This window comes from Convolutriloba macropyga, chromosome 5 (assembly GCF_964194025.1).
Source record: "Convolutriloba macropyga chromosome 5, txConMacr16.3, whole genome shotgun sequence".
In the NCBI taxonomy this organism is placed as follows: Eukaryota; Metazoa; Xenacoelomorpha; order Acoela; family Convolutidae; genus Convolutriloba; species Convolutriloba macropyga.
In genome coordinates, this window is record NC_134472.1 from 36,824,426 (window position 1) to 36,850,018 (window position 25,593).

Below are 25,593 nucleotides of genomic sequence, written 5' to 3' on the forward strand. Positions count from 1 at the left end.
CTTCTAAACGAGGGATTTAGCTGTTGCTATCGGATTTAGCATACCTACTGATATTCTAAAATAAGAGGAATGAATTGTTTCTATTTGTGCTTTGATAATCATCGAAAGTTGTTATTTGTGCTTTGATAACCATCGAGAATGGTCAATATTGATGGTCAATATTGATGGTCAATATTGGTTTTATTCGATTCTTTGGATTGTAATTGCTGTTTTTTTAACAATTCAAAGGGTTTGAGTTGTAGTGGGGCGCTGTCTTTTTTAATAGCCGCGAAGCGATAGCGGCTATTATTGGGGACATCGTGGTTTTTACGACTCGAAGAGGAGTATTGATATTCTACACGTTTTTTTAGCAGAAAGCAAGTTTGTTCATGACTTGAATTTTGACTTCTTTCTATTCGAGCTTTTACCTCCGTTTTTGATTGTTGACTTCTGTTTTCGAACATTGGACTTTAACAATAGCTTAGTTTGAAATGTATAGCAATTAGTAACAGTCTGTAATTCAATTTGAGAAAATTTGATCCCATTTAACTACCTACCCCCCCCCCCCCCCCCCCCCCCACCAGCACCTACCCACACCCCTGAACTGAAAAAAACGCTTTTTTGTTATTTTGGTCTAGTATTTTTTGTTATTTCTAGTGTTTCTGCGGAATGAATTTTAACAAGCTTTATTAATTTATCGCTGAATGTTTTTTTACCTAGTTTTTGAGCGGCGTCGAATTTTTTTCAATTTAGATCTGTATCTGTTTCTATCTCTATTATACGCAAGTCAATTCTTTCGCAGCTATTCCGGCAATCTGCCGGCTATGTTTAAGATATTTTTACTCCTTTTCGTGATTTTTGAAGTCAAAATTAGAGTGGTGATTTTTGATCACCCAAAATCAGGAAGTTGAGTAAAAAAAGGTGTGGTTTTTGCGGGGTAATTTTCGCTCCAATTCTAATGGAGTGAGAAAACGGTAATTGAACAAATTTTGTTTGTTTTTGGGAGCTTTTTTTGTTCACATGCGGCAATTTGACTTCTTTTTTTTACTGGTTGTTTCCAGACAAGTTTGTAGCAAATTGTTTTCAATGTCATTTTTCAAACCAGTTCAAGGTCTAGTTATTTCGTTTTGTCAATGAATATTCTTTGAATCCTTTCAGGACTGGTACTGCTATGTTGGTTATTTAGTCAAGAGTTCTGTTGCGACCATGGGAGTTCGCGCGCAGTTCAAATCTGCTCTTCTTTTGCTGGTTTTTCTCGATTGAATTTGTGTGTTGGGTCTCATTGTAGCTTGTTTTTTGTTTCCTTTCACATATGACTTTCACTCAGATTGATTTTTGCAGACTATAATTGAAAGAAATAAGGTCAAAAAGAAATATATTACTCAAATTGAAGGTTGTTTCAGAGCAGCTAATAAAACAAAGGTAATATAAACAATTTCTAAATCAAAATACAAAATCTCAGCAATAGGAAAAAAAGCTGAAACTGAAGTCTGTTTTTCTATTTACGTTTTGATACTGCAGGCCACTGAACCTGTCGCAGCTGTTTTATGGCAATCTGCCAGTTATGCGTTTTCGTTTAGTAAGATGTTTGCCTCTTTAATTTGTATCTATAAGAACTCATGAAACGGGGTTACTTAACTTGCTGTCCACTTCTTTAAATTTTTTACCTGAAGATTTTTTTCTGATCATTGCGTGGCTGAAAAATCTTGTGTGCATACTCGATTTTGCCCGGCTTTTTCACGACCCATCTTCTGAACTGTAATTATGTGGAAACGTATCACACTAGATAAATTTAATTCAAATTGGCCTGAAATTGCCCCTTTCCCACGGATGCAGTATCCAATTGCCGAAATGGAAGAAAGCCTAATTGGTGACTACTTTCAGAATTGATAATTAGTGGTTTTGAATTTAGCCAATAGAATTGCACACAAGAACAATTAAGTCTTTGAATTTGGTCTCAAGAAATTACTATTAAAATTCGGCTAAGAAAGTTTTTTAGTTAATTAAATGTTCAATGAGGTTTCATTTTCACAAAGCGCACAATTTTTTTTTTAAAATTCGCCTTTTCGAACATCGGCCACATTCGAATTTGGGTTGAGTTGCTATACTGAATCAACAAATTGGAAGCAAATGCGTAAGAAAGAAAAAGCTTATGAGAAAACCCAATTTTTATTGATTAGTGTTATCAACATTAATGATGAAATTCTATTTTTGGAATAAAATCTTGTATGAATTGCTTCGAAAAAAGTTTTCAAACTTTATTGTGCTAGTAAGTTTTGGTGTTTTTGAAATTGCTTGTTTTTCTCGAGCTTATTTTAAGTCCGTTTGTTGATGTTGGTGTTGTTTTATGCAGAGTAAGTATATTGGAATATTGTAAAACGCAAAGACTAGGGGAGCAATCTTTCAACCCTAATTTAATCCGAATGCAAAATCAATCGTATCTGTGTGGTATTAATTCTTTGGTAATTTCGATTAGTACAAGATAAGATGTCTCTAATGTAAAGGAAAGTATGTTTAAGCTAAAAGTACTGGTTTTTTGGTTTATTTGCGTTTCTGATATACTTTTTGAAACTTTGTTTTTTCGTGGTGATATTGAGCAGATCAGGAAACATATTGTTCGGAAAATTGCGAAAATAAAGACTTTTAAAGGGAAATTTTTGATGTCCTTGGAAAAGATTTCTCAAAAACAGTTTGAGAATTTCTAATTTAGGCAAATTCTGATTCAATTTAATTTGATTGAAATAAATTTAATCTGTATATCAGATTTTTGCTCAATTTTGTCAACGTACTACTCAAGAAAATGGTCACCTAGGCACATTCTGTTGACGACTGTTTCAAATAAAGAAACATTAGGTACTAGCATTTTTTGTTTTTGTTCTTCAAATTTACGCAATCACCGTGTAACTATTGAATACCCCACTGCCTGTTGAAAAAACAACTTTTGTGTCTAGATAAGTTCGATAGTCCTGGGCGAGAATAATTTTGGGCTCAGGCGCTGCTTCCCTTTAGCTCTAATTGTCTTCAGTATCTGAGAGCTATACACGTACATAACGGTCTCAATGTTGCAATTTAATGATTTACAAATGGAGGAAATTTGATGCATTTTAATTACTGATTTATTGGGGAGCCTCATTTTTTGAGTTCAATTTTAAGTACTTTGCTTTCTGGATTAGGCTTCTTTTTCAAAATTTTAGCTCTGTTTTTGAAGTTTTTTTGTGGGCATTTGATATTTTTTGCGTAATATTGTATATATGTCAGTGTTCGCGCTGTTTCATCCGTTTGAGCTCAAAAAGGAAATGCGACCAAAATTTATTGAAAATTTACAAAAGTTAAAATAAATAACAGGAACAAAATGTACTTATCGTTCTTCGTAATAAAACTGGTCCGGTTAAACTGATCAAGAAGCTCTAGAGTTTCCAGCAACCCTTTTGCGCCTGTTGCTATGATTGGAAGGTGCATGAATTAATTTGCTTTTATGTGAAGAAAGATCGAATTATTTCAACATAGTTGTTAAACATCAAATTATTTATCAATCGTTTTGGGCGGCTCTTTGGGTAATTGAAATATCAACGCTGCCTAAAAATGTTAGGATCAAATAGTCTAAATGCTTGTCGATGAGATGAAACAGCATTAATGTCCTCGTGTTATTATGAAGACACTTTGCATCTCAGACGAAATGTGTGGTGGGCCGGGAGAGGTAAAGGGGGCTTTTAAAGGGAGGAAAACACTTAAGGCCTCTTAACAATCAGCTTTTGTTATCTCATTTCTCTGTTTGTGTGATGAGAGAATTTATTTGCTTTATCTTATTTGATGCATTCAGATTGAGTGATGGTGTTCCATTGTTGAATTGTACTCTTCCTGTTACATTGTCGGTCTGTTCGCCTCTCTTTCTGTTTTCCTTGGGAGGGAAAGAAAGAAAGAAGTTCAAAACTCGAGGGGGCTTAACTGCCGTAACGAGATTTTGATCTAAGCCCCTCAGCGATCGATTATTGGCTAATTAGACATGTATATTGGATCACCAGACGCCGTTCACTGAAATCAAATTCTCACACGCGCGCGCACACGCTTTCCTTTCACGGAACAAGTATACAAACAAATGGTTCATTTCCTGTCCCTACTCGGTTGTAAACAAATTGTTTATTTTTAATTACGTGGCTGTGACGTATCCCAATTGAAGTGATGTCATGCGAGGAGCTGCAAGAGGAAGAGCGAGAGATACTTCAATCAATTTTCGAAGGTGATGAGAACTTTAAAGCAGTTGATTCTAATTCATTTCAGTACACAGTTTACAGTGCGACATCCAGTGACAAAACTGTGGCTGTTAGAATACACTGGCCTTCTCAGGCACGAATTTTGTTCCCATTACTCCCCTAAAGTTTAAAAACATTTTTGAATTGCACTACTTTGGAGGCAAGAGTTATTGCAAAAGACTTAGGTTTTTTAATAATTGAAAGTCAGTAGATTAACAAGAAGTGATATTTGCATTTAGAAGTGAGTCTGGGATTTTAAAAATGTTCCGAAAAATAATTTTGAATAAAATTGGTTGGAGATATTCCGCCTTAAAGCGCTACAAATTATACTAGTTAGATTCAAATTTATGTGGATAGAAATTTGCAGATTAAGTACTATTTTTATCGGATTGGATTCTCATTACATACAAGGAGTAATGGGCGTTTGACGGGATCTTTACAGTATCCTGAGATCATTCCCAACTTCAGTCTAGAACTTTCTCACAACAACCAAATTCCACCTCACGTGAAAGCGAACCTGTTAAACGAGCTCAGAACATACGCAGAAGAGAACGTAGGTGTTGCTATGACATATCTTGTTGTTGATTGGTTGAAAGATAACGTGGACTCACTTATACCTAGTGGACTGAAAAAGGAAGAGGTCAAAACTGAACAATTGACCAAAAGACAGAAGAATAAGATCACCAACTATGCTAATAGTAACACGAGAGGAAGAGATTGGGTAGATATTATTCGACATTTATCACAAACTGGAAACCCGACAACTGCAGAATAAATAATTCAGTTTTTGTCACTCATTTACGTACGCAGCGAGAGAATAGTGTTTATTTTACATACCTGCTGGAATGCAAAATACAATAAGATGTTACTGGCGATGAAGTGTAAGGTGTTGAATTTACGGTCGGCTAAGTAGGTTAACTGACGTATGCGCGGCAGTTTTAATTGAACAGCATAATCGAATATTTAACCATCTAATTTATCTGAATGTGCTATGAGTTTTGGCGCTTCAAGCTTTGACTCATATCAGGAATGAACTTTTTGCGGGTTCTTCTGGCAGAATAAAAGATACCTTTTAACTCTAAATTTTTATTACTTCGTGTTGCAGAAGCTGGGTGTCCTGAGATTGGAACTTAAGCAGCGAGTTTTTTGGCTCAGATTAGAAGGCTCTACTTTTTATTTCGCTTTGATTTCGCATTTTTAAATTGCCCTCAAACGAAGTTTGAAGCTATTATTGTAAACGTGGTGTGTCTTGTTTTAATGCAAAATGTTTGCTTGACCGTTTTTTCTGCTTTTGTTCTAGAATATTCTTTGACTTCGTGAGTGACTTTTTTTACGCTTGAGTACTTCACTTTTTTCTGAAATAAAGTTTGGTGCTATATAGGTTAGGCTTTTTATTGGCGAAGACTCCTGAAATACAAATGCATTTATAGATACATGTGTTTATATATAAATGTGTGTGTATATGTGTGTTTGTGTAGGTGGGTGAAAAACTTTGGAAAACTTCAACAATCATGTTTGTCACAATCGATTAGACTATCGTCTCAATTTAAATTTGTCTGAATTTAAGTCTCAACTTAAAGTAGCTTTTTATTGCCCCTTCCAAAGTCTATTGCAGGAAGAAGTTGAACTAACCTGACCTATACATGTCGCTAGTTATCAAAAAACAAGGAGGTTCGGGCATGTGCGTTCGCACAATGTTCCGACCGCTTTCAGACACATACTTTACTTAAACATCTAATGAATAGAGCACAAAAGGCAAATTTATCAAAGTTTTTGCGGTATTATTTAACTTTGGATTTTATTAATATCAGTTATATAACACTTTGAGACTTTATAACCATCTAAAAACAATTTAAAAAATGTTGAACCTGAAATTGCACAACAAAACTTTTTCAACCAGAATGTAGATCGGTTCAAATAAAGAAAACATTTTTGTCTGAGACGAATGCATGAGATATTCCTGGAAAATCCAAAAATTTGCCGAGTGAAATAAAATTTCCTGAAGTTGGAAGCAAATCAATCTTTCTATGAGCAAAAGGGTAACTTTTTTTAGACTTGCCCTCCTTAAGTTATTTTTCTGCAAGTGGACATTGATTTTATTTGAAGAATTTGAATTGTATTGGGGCGCTGTCTTTTTACGACTCGAAGAGGAGTATTAGAGAAGTCCTTTTTTAATTACTCTTATTGGAGTGATTTTTGAAGCGGTAAATGAAACGCGTGAAAAAATTTGGAGTGATTTTGGTGCTGAACAAAAGTGAAAAGCGGAGCGAAAAGAGAGTGGTTTTTGTTCATACCGCTGTTTTTATAGCTGCGAAGCTGTAAGCTGAGCGTAGCTATATTGCGGTGCTCTTGGTTTTTTTTTCGTCGTCTGACGCTTCATTTTCGTTTTACATTTGTTCTAGAACATTCTGTCTCGTCACTGCTTAAATGGCTTTTTCGCGCTTGATTTCACGCTTTCTGCGTGACCTAAATTGCGGCTATTCAGAAACAGAATCTGTTCCTAAAACAAAGTTGATTGTAAGAAAACAGATTGTATGGTCCGGCAGCCGAGTGGTTAAGGCGACTGGCTGTTAATCCGGAGATCGCCGGTTCGAGACGCGACAGGGAAACGTTTTTTGCACCCAAAAACAACCTCCTTTGAAATAAACTTGTAAGTTTTATAGGCGGCGGCGATAACTATTATCAACTCACTTCTGTATCTTTTTCCATCTGTATTTTACGGCACGCAAGTCTATTTCGCAGCTATTCCGGCAATCTGCCGGCTATGTTTTAGAGACTGAGAAACTGATGTGTGAAAAAATTTCTAAGCGAGCGAAATTTTTTTGTTCACGTGCGGCTTTCAAAAGCAGTATTTTTACAACTTTTGATGGTTGTGAGGTTTGATTATGATACTGTATTAGTTTTAGGCTGGTTTTGATGGGAATATAAGGTTTCAAGTAGTTAATTTGAGTTTAATGCTGATTTGGAGGTTTTTGATCAGTTTTGCTGATTTTTAGACGAAGTTTAATGATTTTTTGCCTCTTTTTTTGTTTTGCTGCATTAAGTGGGATTTGAATAGAAGCTGGTTACTTAAAGAACTTTCAGATACCAATTGATTAAACTTTTGTAGGTATAAAACTTTTTTTTCTTGGGAAAAATGACAGAAAAATTGAGAAATTTAAAACTTTTTCTTATTTTTGCAATTTGTTTTAAATCTTGACAATTTTCTTAGCCTTTTATGATTTGCCCATTGTTTTGCGAGCTTTTCATTGCTCTAATTGCACAGGAATTTTATGGGGCTTTATGTTTCCGTGTACTGTTAAAAAAGAACTTTTAAAGTTTTTCTAGTTTTTTTAGTTAATTTTTTGTTCAATTTGTTTTTGAATGCCGTTTCTATTCTTGCTTAATTTTTTAAGGAATTTGTGGAGGTTTAGGGTTCACAATAGTTGTTCTATTTGTTTAATCATAAGAATGGGCAATTTTCTCCTTCGAGCCGTTTCCGGAATTCTTCGGGCTATGTTTTTAAGATCTGTTCACACATTTTCATGATTTTTGAAGTCAAATTGGAGTAGTGATTTTAGGAGCGAAAAAGCGAGTGGTTTTGCGGCGTGAATTTTTTTGCTCTAATTTTAAAGTAGAGTGAGAATACGGTGTTTGAACAAAAATTTGGTTTCTCAGTAGTGGGTTTTTGTTCATTTGCGGCATTTTCACTCTGATTTTTACTGTTTTTTCGGTTTTTTTGGATCGGATTTTTTTCTAAGTGGTTTTCCCTATCCATTCACAGCTCATTCTAGGCCTAGTTTTTTGTTTGAATCATTTCTCGCTAGTGGTTTTTTTGTTCACATGGAGCATTTGGCATTGATTTTTCAATTCACTCATAGTCCATTCTAGGTCTAGTTTTTCTATTTAGTCAATGAAAATTCTTTGAATTGTACGTCAGGACGTGTCCTGCTATGTTTTTTTTACTTCGTCGAACTTTTTTTTCGCGTTACCTCATTTTGCCGCTTTTTCGACATTTGCAAGAAATCTTTTTGACTTCTCTAGTCTAGTTTCACTCTTCTGTCATTCTGCTCAAAGTCCTTTTAAACAGCAGCTCCGCAGCAAAGCAATTCAAAATGAAGAGAGTCAGTATAAAAAATCAAAGTCTGAAATAGAAACGGGATAAACCCATAAAGCCCATTTTTAGATGCCCGGTACTTGAACTTTGTTCTCATATTTTCTCAAGTTTTAGTTACTATCTATAATCCTTATTGGTATTGATACTAGACCCTGTAGCCTCTCACTGAGAGACAGGAGTATGTTCAACTAGGAAATGACATCAAAATAAATTGCACTTAAAAATGTTTTTGTACGATAATCAATTTTTGTTGATATTTTCTTTTCTTTCAATCCCAATAGAGTTATGGGAATCAACGGCGGCTATTTTCTGGCAGTCTTCCGGGTATGTTTTTAAAATAGAGAATGTGTAAAGGATACGAGTTTAGAGGACAAATAATTTGTTTTTATGTGGATTTTTTTAAATAGCTCTCAAATAACTACAGAACTTTTCTTCACTGAAGGTATTTGAATAATAATGCTTTTGATTAAAAATCGCAAATAAAAGATTCCCTAAAAAATTCCCAACAGAATAAAATAATAAATTAAGCTTTACAGTACCAAACTCAATCCTTTCCATCCCCCATAACAGTCACTGAATTTTATGTACAGGGTTGCAATTACGATATATACAGTAAATTGTACATGTACAAGAGTTTGTTTCTGAGTAATATTTTTCTAAGAAGTTCCAATAAATCATTGTTAATATAGGTTTTGATAAGTCAGCAAGTATGCATTTCTTCGTACGTGTTTCGGAATGTTGAACGTGTTTCCTCTTGTTTGTATAGAGTCTCTATCATAATCTATATTTAATTTAATTGATGTCGGCATTTTAATGGTGTTCCCCCTTAATGATGGAAATCAAAAGAAGAGCATCATGAAGCAAGTGAGTGATATTCACAACTGAGAGATATTCTTAAGTTCATCTATCATTGAAAATTGTAGAATGTTGAACCAATTTTTTTGTCAAAAAGGCTTTTGATTGAGTTCTATGAGCACCTACAAACTAAAAGTATCAATTGTCAGAAAATTGCCTGAAGTTGTCAGAAAATCTGAGCGTTTAGCCTATTTATTCGAATCAAGAGATGTTAAATTAGCATTTCGAATTTAAAAGTTTTTATTATGATGGAAAACTATTGACGTGAAGTATTCTATTCTAACACATAGTTCCTGCTCTTATCAGGCTATACTAACCATAATCGGCGCTAAATAAACATCAGTTTATTCACACATGGTAATGGAGACACAAATTGTTTATAGCGCCCAAAGAAAACAGTTCCCATGTAATCTCGCGTACCCTCTTGTTGAGTGTTTCATCTCATGAGTATTTGGCATTTTAAGTCACCATAGAAGTTTCAAAAGGCATCGTTTCTTGCTCATTTTTAACAGCCTTGGTCTGAAAACAAGCAACGGTTCCTTATTTGTTAACAAATATATAAGTTCTTTCCATCTTAATGCTCTTTTTGCTGAAAAGTATGCAAAATTCAACTAGAGTCTTAACAGTAACTTTGTTAGCAGCTGGTGCTTGAACTTGTTAATTAATTGTTACGGCATAGGATACCTTGACATTGGGTTGCCTCAGACATAGTTAATTGCATACTCTGTAGGTTTAATCAAATATGTCTCGTTACCATTGCATTTTGATTAAGTAAGTGGACGTATCTCAGACTGTGCCTGTTTCCCTGTTTCAGATGAGCCAAGTTGTCTTCTAGTGGAGTATTGAAATTTCTATCTTCGCCTACAAGTATTTCACATTCTGTCTTCAAATGCGCTCTTGTGCCTTGTAAATCAAAGCTATTCTAGTTGGCAAAATTGGGCTATCCTCCCCGGGTAGGGGTGCAACCCCAGCCTATACGGGCAACAGAGCAGTAAGCTTGAGATGATGAATTTGTCTGCCATTCACAGTTCAGTTCGGGGTCACGGGCAGATTTTCGCATCAATACAGATGTGATGGAAATGCGTGATTTACTATATCAAACTATGATCTGAGTTTCATTTCATTATCGATCTTGAGCAAGTTTACCCCTAATTTTATATATCTTATTTGGACCTCTTCTCTGGCATTATTCCACGGTCAGTTAGATTCTAAATAAAAAACACTAGTTTCATTTCAATTCGAGTTTTAACGCTCGACTGCTGTATTTCGTGGCCTTAATCATTCGTACGCATTTGGACATTAGAGGTGCGAGAGTTCTATTTATTTCGTTTGGTGTTGTGGAGCGGTAGTAGCTCGGACGATGAACGGTTGCTTCGAACAGGAGGAAGACGAGCCGGAGTCGCGATTTGAAACGGATTACAAAATAACTAAACTCCTCTACAAGTGAGTGTAAATTGTCCCTAAATAAATTATGTTTTGAAAAGTAGTCTTACAATGAAGTTTTTTTAGTTTTATTTTACTTCTCTTCTAGACTGGTTTACTAGTATTTAATAGCTGGTAATTTTATGGGCAACAACATCACGTCTATATTTATGTATATTGAATATTTTGTTGTGCAAGAACAATCTAGTTTCAGAAGTCTGAGAGCAAAAACTTGAAAACGTTGAACGTTGTACCCCGATCCTCAGGGATGGAACTTTGTAATTCCTCAGGATATATTACTAATATCAAAAATCAATGAGAGACTGTTAATCGTGATCAGATGGCGAAACAACTTTTCTACTCTTACTCGATGCGGGTCCGTCCCTACGAAGCAGGCTTTGTCTATAAAGCGAATTATTTAGGATTCTTTCATAAACATTTATGATCTCATGTTAAATGCTCTTTAATAATGTTTTGTTCTAAGGGAAACGTGAAAATTTGTTTCAGTGGGACTTTTTCTGCGGTGTACGAATGCGTGTGTCGTCAGTCGAATGAGAAGTATGCAGTGAAGATAGTGGATGTGCCTCGCTTCCTCGCCGTCCACTCCAGGGACCAACTGGCCAATGAGACCAAAATAGCCCACATTCTACAGCAACCAAACACTGCTCATGCCACTAGGAACACCAGTACAGGTTAGTTAACTGCACCTGTCTTACGTACTATCATTAGTCAATTTTAACTGCCTGAGAAGTTGCACAATGACCCACATTTTCACCATCGGTACATAAAGCGATTATTATGGACAGAAATCTGTGTGCAAAAAGTTAAATTGAATATTTGAACCAGCTTACAATTTTCTATCGGTTCAGAAATATTCAAGTGCTATCTATGTTCTCAAATGCGAAAGGACTGTGTTTCGAGCAAAGTAAGTACAAAAATTGTCTAAATCTTCAAGTGAAATCGCAGGTCTTGATGAACGTTGAAACAGAAGTCATCTCCAAATTTTTGCCGGTTGCGACTTCTCGTTGGTTTCAGTCATCCTAAATTGGCATATTGTCAGATTTTCTACAGCAAAATTCTCGTTAGCTAACTCTTTGAAGACAATCTTCGACGACTCAATAGTTCCTGGCATGAAATATACGAATTATAGTTCCAACAAAATTAGTTGTTTTTCAACAAGAGCTGTTAAAATCTATAGGACGCTAATCATGAGAATAAACTATATCGTTAGGAAATTATTTCTGCCCCAACGCGCTTTTTTCCGTTTTAAGCGAAGTTTGAATTTTGATGAGCTATATACGAGCTTCATTGTATGCGAGACAATGGTTTTTCTGGAACTGTGCTAAATTTACTCCTTGCAATAAATCAAGTAAATAAAATCTTGAATACAAACTCAGCAATGGGTTCAGCAGTTCAAGTGGATTTACAACTCTGCTGCCCCCAAATAATTAAACCAGCTATATGGGGTACTATTGTTTTACATGTATCCTTTTCAATGTAATAATAATATATTTGTTTTCAGATTGGTTCAACAAATTTTGAAAATGTGATCATTTATAAAGTCCGCAGCACCAAATCAGCGAACACAATAAGGCTATATAGCCTGTTTTTTTGTGTCGCAAGGAGAGAATTTCTTTTTCAACAATCAATTGAATTTTATGTTACGGTGATGCTCACTCCCCAAAAAACCACCTAATCTTTCATATGATAAAAGGAATGAGCTCCTACCAAAACAATTTAGAAAGATTATCATAGTTTTGACATAATTGTCTCTTAAATTATGCAAAATGCTATTGATATCACACAAATTTTCAATTAATCTTTTATCTGATTTAATAATGGTGTTGTATAGTATTCGGATTCTTAGATTCTTTTTCTGTTGTTTCTTGTAAATTAACATATCGATGCCAATTCTTTTACTCTTTGTTCACCTGATTTTTCCAAATCATTTTGTGTGTTGAAGCCTTTAATTATTTTACTTTGATGATTCTGTCTAAGCACTCGCGCTAATAATATTGATAGTTCGTTAAGATGTAGTTCACAAAATGATGCTATTTTGTTTTGACTTCCAAGCCTCTAACTTCTTTTTTTTCTTTTTACGAAAGTTAATTCTGAGAACGAATTTATTATTATTAATAGCCGCCTCAGCTTCTCAGCCGGCTATTATAGCGCTCCTAATTGTTTTTTACTTCGGCGAATAAAAATTTTTCGCTTTACCTTATTTCGCAGGTTCTTCAACATTTTGTGTGAAATCTTTGACTTCTCTGGGCTAGTTTCACTCTTCTCACATTCTGCTAAAAGTGTTTTTAGACAGCAGTTGCCTAGCAAAGCAATTGAAAATGAACAGAGTCAGTATCGAAAACTAAATTAGAAGTAGGAATGGGATGAACCCATAAAGCCCGATTTTAGATGCCCGTTACTCGAACTTTTTTCTTAGTTACCATCCCTAGTATTTATTGGTATTGATACTAGCCACTGTGTGGTCTCACTACGAAACAGGAGTATGTTCAGCTCCAAAATGGCATGAAAATAGTTTGCACTTAAAAATGGTTTGTACGAAAATCATTTTTTCACTAGTTTTTCTCTTGCAATCCCAATCTAGTTTATAGGAATCAACGCCGGCTATTTTCCGGCAATCTGCCGGCTATGTTCTGAGCTTCATATCGAAAAGTTCAAACTCTCAAAAAAGTCAATTTTTATAAAACTTTTTAGCTACGTACAAGAAGGCTCAAAATGATGACGATGACGATACGCGTTACTAGAGATTATTTCTGACCCCTTAATTTTTTTCGTTTCGGGCAGAAAGGTGAACGTTCATCAACTTTGAATTATGAAAAAAATTTTTTAAATATATTTAAATTTGGTTCCTGAAAAACTGACGATTAAATTATTTAAATCTTAGAGAAGCGGAACAATTGAAGTCCGAATTGTTTCAAATTTCTCTAATTTGAAACTCCTTAATTTATAAAAAATAAACTGTAAACATGGCAGAAAAAAATTTGGCAGAAGTAAAATGTTTAAAAAAAACTGTCGTGTCTAAGCAGGTAGTCTCAATCGACAATAATCAATCTGAATGCAAAAAAACTGCCTCTTTTAAATACGAATTGTTATCATTAATGATAACCGGGCAAGACGCCAATACGGTCTACGAATAGAACTAGAGTTAAAATTTTTTCTCAACAATTAATTTCGAATTCAAAACCATCAGAATCATAAAAAGTGATTCAAACAGTTGAAGCTGGGCAATAATGAAATTAACCTGTTACTTTTTAATGTTGTGAAGAAATCTGATATTAAAAAGGGATAAAACGAAAAGCAGCAGTCAAAGCACGGCAAGTCAAAGGGAAAATCTGATTTCCCTGATCTCCGAAATAGCCGTTCACGAACTGAAGCCGTATTTTTTTTGTTAATTGTGTCGCCTCATAGTGATTAACTTGTTCTGCTACCTTGATGTGCCCTCTCAAAATTGACTTTCAATTGACTCAAAATAATCAAAATTTATGAACAGTTATTTAAAAAGAGTGCACCGAAAATTAAACTAAATTATGTGAAATTGGAACTCAGTAATAGTCGACTGAGTACGTGGAGCTGCTGCTAACAACTCATATTCATCGTTGGTTTAGTAAATAACACAAACATGAGACAAAATTTTTTTTAGTGACATAAAACGTGATTGAAAATTAAAAAAAATGTCAAAAAAAGTAATTGATTTATTTTTTAAATCTGGGTTATCCAAAAAGTGCACAAATTCGGAATGTATGTACTGTATGGAGACATAGAGAAAGATATATTTTTTAAGAAGATACCCTCTAAAAACCGCTAGTTGTCGTGATTTATCGAATTTTTACCAAAATTTCAGCTATATTTGATTGCAATTGCCTGCACTTGTGGGCGCAAAATGGTGAAACGTTTTTTTTCAAAAAGCAAATTTTTTTGTACTGAAATTCTAGACTCAGAGAGCTTCAAATTGATACCACATATGTTAGCCTGGTTTGCCCTCAAAAAGTCGAAAATTGTTTGAACAATAAAATGTGGGGCTAGCCTAAAGTTATTCCATTTCTTTCTCAAAAATGTGGGAACAATAATGGCGTAAAGTAATCCGTATTAACCCTAATTTAGACCGCTAAATTAATTGATGCAAGATATTGGGGTAACGTTTTCGATTAGTTTCAGTAACACCAACTTGAAACTAGAATTTTTTCTGTAATGCCAATGAGAGAAACTCCTTTAGGACTTTGAATATATTTCTTGTTTGTAATATTGTTATTTTTTAGCATTCATTAAAGAGATCAAGGCGTTGTGTTTTTAAATTTTAACTATTTCTTTTCATATTTGTTGATTTTTGAGTCTTAACAGTTTTTGTTGTTTTTTGTGTAGTTTTGTCGCTTAGCCTTTCAAATAACAGTTCTCCTTGACTCTTTAGTGTGGCGTAATTAAGGTCAATTTATCGGCGTCAGCTTTTAGCTATAACTTCTATGGGCTGATATCACATGTTTTGGTGCATTTTTGATCTTGTCTTCAACGGAAATGGAAATGGTTCTTTCTAAAGAGTTTTTTAAGCTGTGATTAAGATTATTATATTGTAGTTTGGTGCCGCTAATTTTCAAAATGATCTGGATTTTGTTTAAGTTCTTACCTCTTGACCCTTGTGCTTTTCGTGTGATTCATTTCAACGTTTTTTTAAATTTAATACTCATTGTCAGGACTCGAAGTGTCAACATTTATTATAGTGTTTTTTTCCTATTGATTGTTTTCAAGACTCCGTTTTCCTGAAGAAAAAAATTAATATTGTCTTATGATTTTTTCGATCATATTATAGGATCATTGCTTTATTGCCTGTCATAGTTTTGATGTTCATATATTGATTGTCAGTTCCATTGCATTAGTTAATTCAATTCTTGAGTTGTAATTACGTACTTGTCCTTCTATATTTTTATTTACTCTTGAATGTGCTAGTGCTTTTTATGCCAAATTTTTCTTTAGTGAATTCGGTGACTTCTTCACGCTTCTCTCCTTCATTTTTGAGTGATTCAATTGCTCTAACTCCGAATCAAAGTGTGTTGCTGAAGTAAAAGCGATTGTAGCCTTGCAAATGACAAGGGCCTGATAACCGAGTGGTTAATGCTTCTGACGAGGACTCCAGAGGGCGCGGGTTCAAATCCCAGCCTGTGCAGATATTTTAACACCCATGAACAAAATTTTATCTAGCCTACAACCCTTGAATTGAACTGCCCCATTTGTCGTGCGAGAGTTATTTGTCCGACGTTTTTCTGCTTGTTTTTACGAAAAAACGAAATCAAAAGTTGAAACTGGATAAATTTGTGAAGACCAGTTTTAGATGCCTAGTATTTGAACTGTTCTAATTGGTCTTAGTTGCAGGGTATAATGGTTTTAAATGCGCTTGAACGAAGTTCATAGCAATTATTGTAAACGTGTGTGTCTTTTTACGACTCGAAGAGGAGTCTTGAGATTCTACATGTTTTTTTTTAGCAGAAAGCAAGTTTGTTCATGACTTGAATTTTGACTTTTCTGTTCGAGCATTGACCTCCGTTTTTGATTGTTGACTTCTGTTTTCGAACATTGGACTTTAACAGTAGCTTTGTTTGTAATGTATAGTAATTAGGAACTGCTGGTAATGTTCAAGGTGAAGAGGTCATTTTGAGATTTTTTGCTCCTATATAAGTCACCCCTAATTATCTAAACTACACCGCACAAACCCCCCCCCCCCCGATCACCACATATCTACCCCCCTCCCCCCAACACCTACCTACCTACCCCCCCCCCCTAACTACCCCCAACTACCCCAGCACTACCCACCTCCACAACCCATCTACCCACCCACCCCACCTATCTCTCCCCCCCGCACCCAAAAAATTGTCGGCATTTTTAAAACACTTTAATGTGGTTTGTTGGGCTACTTTTGTTTTTTTTTCTCGTCTATTTTGATGTTCTGATATCGGTATGGTTAGGTTAGAGATTATAATGCACGACGATTCGAGTCGTTTTCGGTATTCTACCGGCTATGTTTTTTTTATGAAAAATTTTCGCTTGACACTTTCGACTTTTCGAGTGACTTTTACGCCCTTTGACTTTTTGCGTTTCGCGTGATCTAAAATTCTCTCTCAATCACAATTTCAAGCATCTGAATTCAATCGGCGGCTTTTTAGTACTAAAAGTCAACTGAAAAGTGCACCGCAACTGGTGCCATTTTTTATTTACTTTAAATCTTAATAATGGTATATGTTAACCGCTAATGTGGTTATTTGAAGCCCACTATTAAACTTCTTAGTCCCATTTAGGCTCCCCCTCTCTCCCTCCTCCCCCCGACTGAAGCAGGCTGCAATTGATTAGAGCTCCCACTAGTCGTTCGAGAGCAATTCTTCCGACCTTTAGTCGGTTATGTTTAGTTTTGATAGCAATCTCTGAATCCTCTAACTGAGAAACAGGAGTATGCCTTACTACAAAATCCCATCAAAGTGCTCACACTTTGAAATTTTTTGTACCACAATCAATTCCAGTTTTCTGTTCTTTTAAACGGTATGTTTCTCGCTTGGTGTTCTTACAAATAGCCCAAAGTTTTTTGTTTTTCTCATTGAAAAAATGTTACTAATACAGTGAAATAATAATATACCATTAGATACCCCGAACAGCTTTTTTGTGAAAGTTTTTTTTGGGAAATTTTGGGCTCTTAGATGCTTGGAATCGGTCTGTCAAGTTTTTGTTGAGGGAGAGGCATTATAATGTATCTGTACAAATTGTAAAACTTGACATCATGGCTTAGCTACTCAATGTTCCAATCATCGTTTGCAGACGAGTCGCCAGTTAGCGTCAGTGGTCATCCACAGCTAGTAACAACACTTGACAGTCGTTCCGAATGCAGCAAGTACTACATGATATACGAGAGACTGCATCACAGGGATATCTGCTTTGAGATTGAGCATCGTGTGACGTCATTCGTATATGGTGAACACATCTCCAGGTTAGTCATGAAACATCTGAGTTAATATGGTCATTAATTATTTGAGACTGTGTAAACCCTGGTTTCAAGTCTAGGGGGTAATATACTGTTAACTTTGTTTGTGTCCGTCCCTCGAAATTCAGTTTAGCGAAATTGTTTCAATGAAGAAGCTACATTGGAACATGCGTGTGTTGGTCGAATAATTTAAAAATTGATAGGGTTTCGTGGGGCGTCATTTATTGTAATGTAAAAGGTTCTTCAAACCCGCAACTTTTTTTGCAACACTTTCTTCGGCCGGAATGTGCTTGGTTTCTTAAAAGTGTACTGCGGAGACCCGCATTAATGAATTCAACGTAATAATCACAGCTTGGGCATCATAAATGTGTTCATAACTTTTCACCGTAGTCGCACGTATACATTGTTTACAGATAATTAAGGAACACTAACATTTGTCATTAGCTCCAATTTCTTGTTAAAGTTCTCTGATGCTTGTGAAACTATAACATTGTTATTTTGTATCAATGTAATAATATGTGTTATGTGGTCGATGGCCCGGAACTGTTTGCTTCTCTATCCCCCCTCTATGCCAATCATGCTGTCTTATAAGAACATAAATTTTGTTATAAGTTAGGGAAAGAGGTAGGCGGACAGTTTCGATGGCCTCTAAGGTGAGTTGATTTGTAAATGGTGTTATCTGTTGTGGTGTGAGTATGATGTTGCTTTCTTAGACACTACATGCGACAAGTGCTGGACGCCGTGGCTTTTATGCACTCCAAGTCAGTCATCCACCGAGATCTCAAAGTAAGAGATGATAGACATTGATTTACTTACCTTGATTGCTTACATACATGCATATCTGATTGCTCCATGTTACCCGTGCCATAGATGCTTTCCTTGATGAATAATATTGCGGCTTCATAAGAAATAATAAACTTTTCATCTTCAGTAAAAGCTTTCTTTGTTGCATGTGTCATGGCATCATCATCATCAAGTAGGATACAAGTATGTCCCTGCCCTTTTGGAACCATATAATTGATTGCTCTCAAACGAAGTTTGTTGCAATTATATTAGTCCTGTGGTCTTTCCAACCGATTTTTCGTCTGACCCTTCTAACTTTTTGTCCTCAAAAACGGGATGAACAGGTAACACTCGGAGGGCATTAAATTCTCTTAGAGGCTTAGGCCTAACCAGTCTCTGAGGATGCGATTCACCAAAACTTTTGAGGCGACAATTTCATGGTGTCATTGGCGGTTCTAAATGGTGAGAGTTTGAGCCCCTCCCCTTGTCTAATGCTACCATCGCTATGCCCCAGCTGGCTACTACCGAAGCCAACCGCTCGCCGGTCGTTTGAGAACAATTCACCCGACGTTAGTCGATTTCGCCTATAATTTCATAAGTATAAAAGTATTGGCGAAGAAACGTGTTGTATGCAATAGCAATTTATAGCATACACGCGTAACGCGTATTCATTATTATCAGTCGGTTATTTGATTGGGGGGGGGGGGGGGAACAGGACAAATCAAATGTAGGACAATCATTTTTTTTCAACTGGACGACAGTTGCGTAATTTGTCAATGTTAATCCGCGCTAAACATCGATATTTTAGAGTCACAAGCATGCATAATGACAAGAACTTAATGACAAGACAAATTAGCAAAAAATTTAGTGGAAAATTACAGACCGCTGCGTATGGCTATGTCCATCACGCGCTGTGGGATGTAATCCGGAAAGAAATGGGCCGGTAATCGCGGCAAAGCGCGTGCACCGGCCCCTCAACTAGGACTAAATTATCAGCGCATATTGAGATTTTGCGTGCATTAATATTATATGTTGTCCATTTGATCGAGAACTTTGGTGTCATCCTGTTGAAAGACCCCAATTTTAGTGGGTTTTTTGTTCAGTCAATTTACTAAGACGGTTTTGTAAAGACTCAAATTTGAAAGACTCAAAAATGTCGAAACACGAACATCATTGCCATGCTAAAATTAACTCGCAATTTAGGCTAAATATTTGGAGTAGTCTCAGCTGAATTCTGAAAAGAACTGAGAAGACTGTGTATAAATCAAGAGATGCGCACGGTTTCAAGTTTTTGTTGAATGCTCATCGTCCTTTTTCTGTTAACAATTTATATTGTCAAGCAACCCGAGGCTGAAACTCATTTTCTGCTTTTTAGCATGGATAGATTCTGAAACAAGAATCTGAACTATAATTTAGTTCAAACGGTTAGCACTCCAGGTAAAGGCAAGCAATCTTTCTTTACTCACAACGTGATTATGTTTGATTGAAACCTGACTTACCTCGTCTTGTTTGGGCTAATTTCATTACTGTGTTACGAATAAACGACGGCTAATTTTATGGTGTGAACTTACATGACATGAGTATTAGCTTTTAACGCGTTCTTTTATGCCAGCAAGTTTCTGATGAAGAGAGACCTTTTTAATAATGAGCTATTGTTTAGATCAGCTGTGTTCTACTTGGAAAGTCTGATCAGATCAAAATTGGAGGTTTCAGTGCGGCTGTCATTCTACCAGAGAAAGGATTTATTCAGGTATGTGGTCATAGAATGAGCGACGGGTGTATTATTGATAGCCGCCCGCGTCTTCGCAGCCGGATATTATGCTCTCGAATAAGAAGCAATTTTTGTATACGTGTGTGTCTTTTTCATGTGAATTTTTTGCTTGACCGTTTATCTCGTCTACAACCCCTGAATTAAATTGCGCTTCCTGTCATTCGAGCGGAATCTTAAATAAATGTTGTCATAAAAACAAAATCAAGAATAGAAACGGGATAAACCAACCCATAAAGCCCATTTTTATCATTAACAATTTTACCCCAGTTACCAGCTCTAAAGCTTACTGCTTTAATACGCTATCCACGCCTTAAGAAAGAGGAGTATATCTAGTGACATCAAAATAGTTTGCAGTTTAGAATATTTCAATTTAAAAATCAATTTTTTCGCTTTCAATCGCGATCGAGGTTACTGAAATCAATAGCAGCTATTTTTGGGCAACCTGTCGAGTATGTTTTGTTTAGTGAAAGAGTAGAAACAAAACTGAGTCGGAATATCACTTCGTTTTGGGGTTTCATTATTTATCCCGCCAGTAAAATATTGTAGCTGTGAACTATGACTGTGTTGAGTGCTATTTTTGTGTTGAGAACATTTGGCTCATTGACGGTTCGTGTGAAACTGTGCGTAGCACGGAATGGTCCACCAATTGGCTCAGTTTCGTGAAAAACTTTTCTTTGATCACAAAGAAAATTTCTTTTCACGATCAATTTTGCGAAGCTCAAATTGAAGAAATTTTTCCCGCGCAACCTTGATTACAACTTACTTTTATATGAAAATTGGAAAGTTCAGAACCCTTATTTTGACATAGTTATGAAAACTGATAATTTCTGACCCACTTTTTGACATTACTTAATGGATATAAAACAGCATAAATCGTCACAGACTCTGAGAAACAAAACAGCTTTTCACAGCGTAAAAATTTACCAAGAGCAATCGATCGCAAAAATTTAAGCCAATACAGACAGTGATTTGTATAAACTAATTAAAGCGTTCGGCGCTACGAGTAGCATACAAAAAAGACTGCTTTTTCTCGTCTTTTTTTCAAAATTACTCGATCCGTTAAATCTGTACCAGTCACTTCATATCAAGATGCAGTGGCAAATTGTTCTCTAGAAGTTGTCGAATTTTTTTCTTCGACAGTCCTTCATTTCGTTTGTCTTTCGCCAGTTTTCTCTATATGAACGGTTTCTTCGCCTCTTCTGTCAATTGGCATTCGGTTATTGAATAGGAAGTCACTGTGTCGAAAGGTTTTTTGCCAGTAAGTGTTTTGGAATCGCAATTCGTAATGAATTTTAAAAATCAGATTCTTTATCAGTTTTTGTTGTCAGTTACTTTTCCGTTGTTATTTGGCCGTTTCTGTGTCGAATTGGCTAGAATTTTTAATTAAGAGGTTCATTGTGTTAGTGAGGGCAGTTAATTTTCGACTCGGAGTTGTTTCCGGAAGTCTTACGGCTATTTTTTTTATCTTCACTCTAGCTATAAATTAAAGTGGAAGAAAATTCTTTCAGCAAAATATAGCTTTCTCGCTATTGGTTTTTTTGTTCACATATGGCAAATTGACTTTGGTTTTTACTGTTTTTTTATCCCATTTTCAACTAAGAGGTTCATTGTGTTAGTGAGGGCAGTTATTTTTCGACTCGGAGTTGTTTTCGGAAGTCTTACGGCTATTTTTTTATCTTCACTCTAGCTGTAAATTAAAGTGGAAGAAAATTCTTTCAGCAAAATTTAGCTCTCTCGCTATTGATTTTTTTTGTTCACATGTGGCAAATTGACTTTGGTTTTCACTGTTTTTTTATTTTTTTGATCCCATTATTATATGGTGTTCCCAATCCATTCTAGGTCTAGTTTTTAATTGCTCTCGAATAGGAAGCAATTTTTGTATACGTGTGTGTCCTTTTTATGAGAATTTTTTGCTTGACCGTTTATCTCGTCTAAAACCCCTGAATTAAATTGCGCTTCCTGTCATTCGAGCCGAATCTTAAATAAATGTTATAAAAAAAATCAAGAATAGAAACGGGATAAACCAACCCATAAAGCCCATTTTTATCATTAACAATTTTACCCCAGTTACCAGCTCTAAAGCCCACTGCTTTAATACGCTATCCACCCCTTAAGAAAAAGGAGTATATCTAGTGACATCAACATAGTTTGCAGTTTAGAATATTTCAATTTAAAAATCAATTTTTTCGCTTTCAATCGCGATCGAGGCTACTGAAATCAATAGCGGCTATTTTTGGGCAACCTGTCGAGTATGTTTTGTTTAGTGAAAGAGTAGAAAAAAAGTGAGTCGGAATACCACTGCGTTTTGGGGTTTCATTATTTATCCCGCCAGTAAAATTTTGTAGCTGTGAACTATGACTGTGTTGAGTGCTATTTTTGTGTTGAGAACATTTAGCTCATTGACGGTTCGTGTGAAACTGTGCGTAGCACGGAATGGTCCACCAATTGGCTGAGTTTTGTGAAAAACTTTTCTTTGATCACAAAGAAAATTTCTTTTCACTATCAATTTTGCGAAGCTCAAATTGAAAATTTTTCCCGCGCAACCTTGATTACAACTTACTTTTATATGAAAATTGGAAAGTTCAGAACCCTTATTTTGACATAGTTATGAAAACTGATAATTTCTGACCCACTTTTTGACATTACTTAATGGATATAAAACAGCATAAATCGTCACAGACTCTGACAAACAAAACAGCTTTTCACAGCGTAAAAATTTACCAAGAGCAATCGATCGCAAAAATTTAAGCCAATACAGACAGTGATTTGTATAAACAAATTTAAGCGTTCGGCGCTACGAGTAGCATACAAAAAAGACTGCTTTTTCTCGTTTTTTTTCAAAATTACTCGATCCGTTAAATCTGTACCAGTCACTTCATATCAAGATGCAGTGGCAAATTGTTCTCTAGAAGTTGTCGAATTTTTTTCTTCGACAGTCCGTCATTTCGTTTGTCTTTCCCCAGTTTTCTCTATATGAACGGTTTCTTCGCCTCTTCTGTCAATTAGCATTCGGTTATTGAATAGGAAGTCACTGTGTCGAAAGGTTTTTTTTGTCAGTAAGTGTTTTGGAATCGCAATTCGTAATGAATTTTTAAAATCAGATTCTTTATCAGTTTTTGTTGTCAGTTACTTTTCCGTTGTTATTTGTTCGTTTCTGTGTCGAATTGGCATGAATTTTTAATTAAGAGGTTCATTGTGTTAGTGAGGGCAGTTATTTTTCGACTCTAAGTTGTTTTCGGAAGTCTTCGGCTATTTTTTTTATCTTCACTCTAGCTGTAAAGTAAAGTGGAAGAACGTTCTTTCAGCAAAATTTAGCTTTCTCGCTATTGGTTTTTTGTTCACACGTGGCAATTTGACTTTGGTTTTTACTGTTTTTTATTTTTTTGATCGCATTATTATATGGTGTTCCCAATCCATTCTAGGTCTAGTTTTTTATTGCTCTCGAATAAAAAGCAATTTTTGTTTACGTGTGTGTCCTTTTTATGCGCATTTTTTGCTTGACCGATTATCTCGTCTACAACCCCTGAATTAGATTGCGCTTCCTGTCATTCGAGCGGAATCTTAAATAAATGTTGTCATAAAAAAATCAAGAATAGAAACGGGATAAACCAACCCACAAAGCCCATTCTTATCATTAACAATTTTACCCGAGTTACCAGCTCTAAAGCTTACTGCTTTAATACGCTATCCACCTCTTAAAAAAGAGGAGTATATCTAGTGACATCAAAACAGTTTGCAGTTTAGAATATTTCAATTTAAAAATCAATTTTTTCGCTTTCAATCGCGATCGCGGTTACTGAAATCAATAGCGGCTATTTTTGGGCATCCTGTCAAATATGTTTTGTTTAATGAAAGTAGAAAAAACTGAGTCGGAATACCACTGCGTTTTCGGGTTTCCTTATTTATCCCGCCAGTAAAATTTTGTAGCTGTGAACTATGACTGTGTTGAGTGCTATTTTTGTGTTGAGAACATTTGGCTCATTGACGGTTCGTGTGAAACTGTGCGTAGCACGGAATGGTCCACCAATTGGCTGAGTTTTGTGAAAAACTTTTCTTTGATCACAAAGAAAATTTCTTTTCACTATCAATTTTGCGAAGCTCAAATTGAAAATTTTTCCCGCGCAACCTTGATTACAACTTACTTTTATATGAAAATTGGAAAGTTCAGAACCCTTATTTTGACATAGTTATGAAAACTGATAATTTCTGACCCACTTTTTGACATTACTTAATGGATATAAAACAGCATAAATCGTCACAGACTCTGAGAAACAAAACAGCTTTTCACAGCGTAAAAATTTACCAAGAGCAATCGATCGCAAAAATTTAAGCCAATACAGACAGTGATTTGTATAAACTAATTAAAGCGTTCGGCGCTACGAGTAGCATACAAAAAAGACTGCTTTTTCTCGTCTTTTTTTCAAAATTACTCGATCCGTTAAATCTGTACCAGTCACTTCATATCAAGATGCAGTGGCAAATTGTTCTCTAGAAGTTGTCGAATTTTTTTCTTCGACAGTCCTTCATTTCGTTTGTCTTTCGCCAGTTTTCTCTATATGAACGGTTTCTTCGCCTCTTCTGTCAATTGGCATTCGGTTATTGAATAGGAAGTCACTGTGTCGAAAGGTTTTTTGCCAGTAAGTGTTTTGGAATCGCAATTCGTAATGAATTTTAAAAATCAGATTCTTTATCAGTTTTTGTTGTCAGTTACTTTTCCGTTGTTATTTGGCCGTTTCTGTGTCGAATTGGCTAGAATTTTTAATTAAGAGGTTCATTGTGTTAGTGAGGGCAGTTAATTTTCGACTCGGAATTGTTTCCGGAAGTCTTACGGCTATTTTTTTTAAAGATCGGTTCATAGATTTTCATGAATTTTGTAATCAAATTGAAGCAATGATTTTGGTCGCGCGAAACAGGAAATGGAGCGAAAAGCGAGTGGTTTTAGGGCGTGAAGTGTTCTCGATCTAATTTTGAAGTAAAAATAGAAAATGATGTTTGAACAAAAATTTGCTTTCGCGCTAGTTCTTTTTTGTTCACATACGGCTTTTTCGCTTCCATTTTTACTGTATGTTCAATTTGAATTTTTTGAAAATGGTTTTTCCAATCCACTCATAGTCCATTCTAGGTCTAGTTTTTTGTTTATTCAATGAAATTGTTTTGTTGAATTGTAGGTCAGGACTTTCCTGCTATGTTTTTTTTAAAAATTCGGTTTGCCTTATGGTTAAGTTTTTCGTTTTTTATGAGTCACGATTTTCACGTTTGACTTCTGACTGACCTCACCCACTGTTTCAACAGAATGGATTTTAAATTCTTTCACTCATTGAATTACGTAATGTAGTGAATTCGCTCAAAGTCAAAAGAGCAAAATCAAAAGAAACGGGATAAACATGTAAAGCCCGGTCATTAAGTGATAGTGCATTAGGTTATCAAAGTTCATTACAGCGATTGCTAGCTGGCTTTAGCATTA

General features: G+C 35.5%; 3 protein-coding genes across 6 annotated transcripts in view; all 3 read left to right on the plus strand.

Annotated features, from left to right (window-relative positions):
* The window catches only part of LOC142339991 (serine/arginine-rich splicing factor 7-like), a 447,863-nt gene that overhangs the window by 135,400 nt on the left and 286,870 nt on the right, over positions 1–25,593 (plus strand). The window lies entirely within an intron of this gene.
* The window catches only part of LOC142339372 (peripheral plasma membrane protein CASK-like), a 178,691-nt gene that overhangs the window by 29,972 nt on the left and 123,126 nt on the right, over positions 1–25,593 (plus strand). Inside the window, exons 2-6 of one of the 3 annotated variants that reach the window (XM_075389378.1) lie at positions 9,995–10,623; positions 11,110–11,294; positions 17,413–17,581; positions 18,289–18,361; positions 20,019–20,108. In XM_075389378.1, coding sequence (XP_075245493.1) covers positions 10,541–10,623; positions 11,110–11,294; positions 17,413–17,581; positions 18,289–18,361; positions 20,019–20,108 — 600 coding nt within the window. In that variant the 5' untranslated portion in view covers positions 9,995–10,540. Of the gene's footprint in view, positions 1–9,994; positions 10,624–11,109; positions 11,295–15,708; positions 15,771–17,383; positions 17,582–18,288; positions 18,362–19,733; positions 19,796–20,018; positions 20,109–25,593 lie in introns of those variants that run through there. The other 2 variants (XM_075389379.1, XM_075389381.1) reach the window with 2 other exon arrangements.
* On the plus strand, positions 3,779–5,026 carry LOC142339989 (RWD domain-containing protein 4-like). The gene is made up of 2 exons (XM_075390374.1): positions 3,779–4,323; positions 4,672–5,026. The coding sequence occupies exons 1-2, from the start codon at positions 4,159–4,161 to the stop codon at positions 5,002–5,004; spliced, it is 498 nt and encodes a 165-aa protein (XP_075246489.1). The 5' UTR covers positions 3,779–4,158; the 3' UTR covers positions 5,005–5,026.

Excerpts from the sequence above, each read along its gene's own strand:
- LOC142339989 (XM_075390374.1), top strand. The coding sequence starts at position 4,159 with ATGTCATGCGAGGAGCTGCAAGAGGAAGAGCGAGAGATACTTCAATCA. Across the intron at positions 4,324-4,671 it reads GAATACACTGGCCTTCTCAG|TATCCTGAGATCATTCCCAA; the intron begins GCACGAATTTTG and ends GGATCTTTACAG.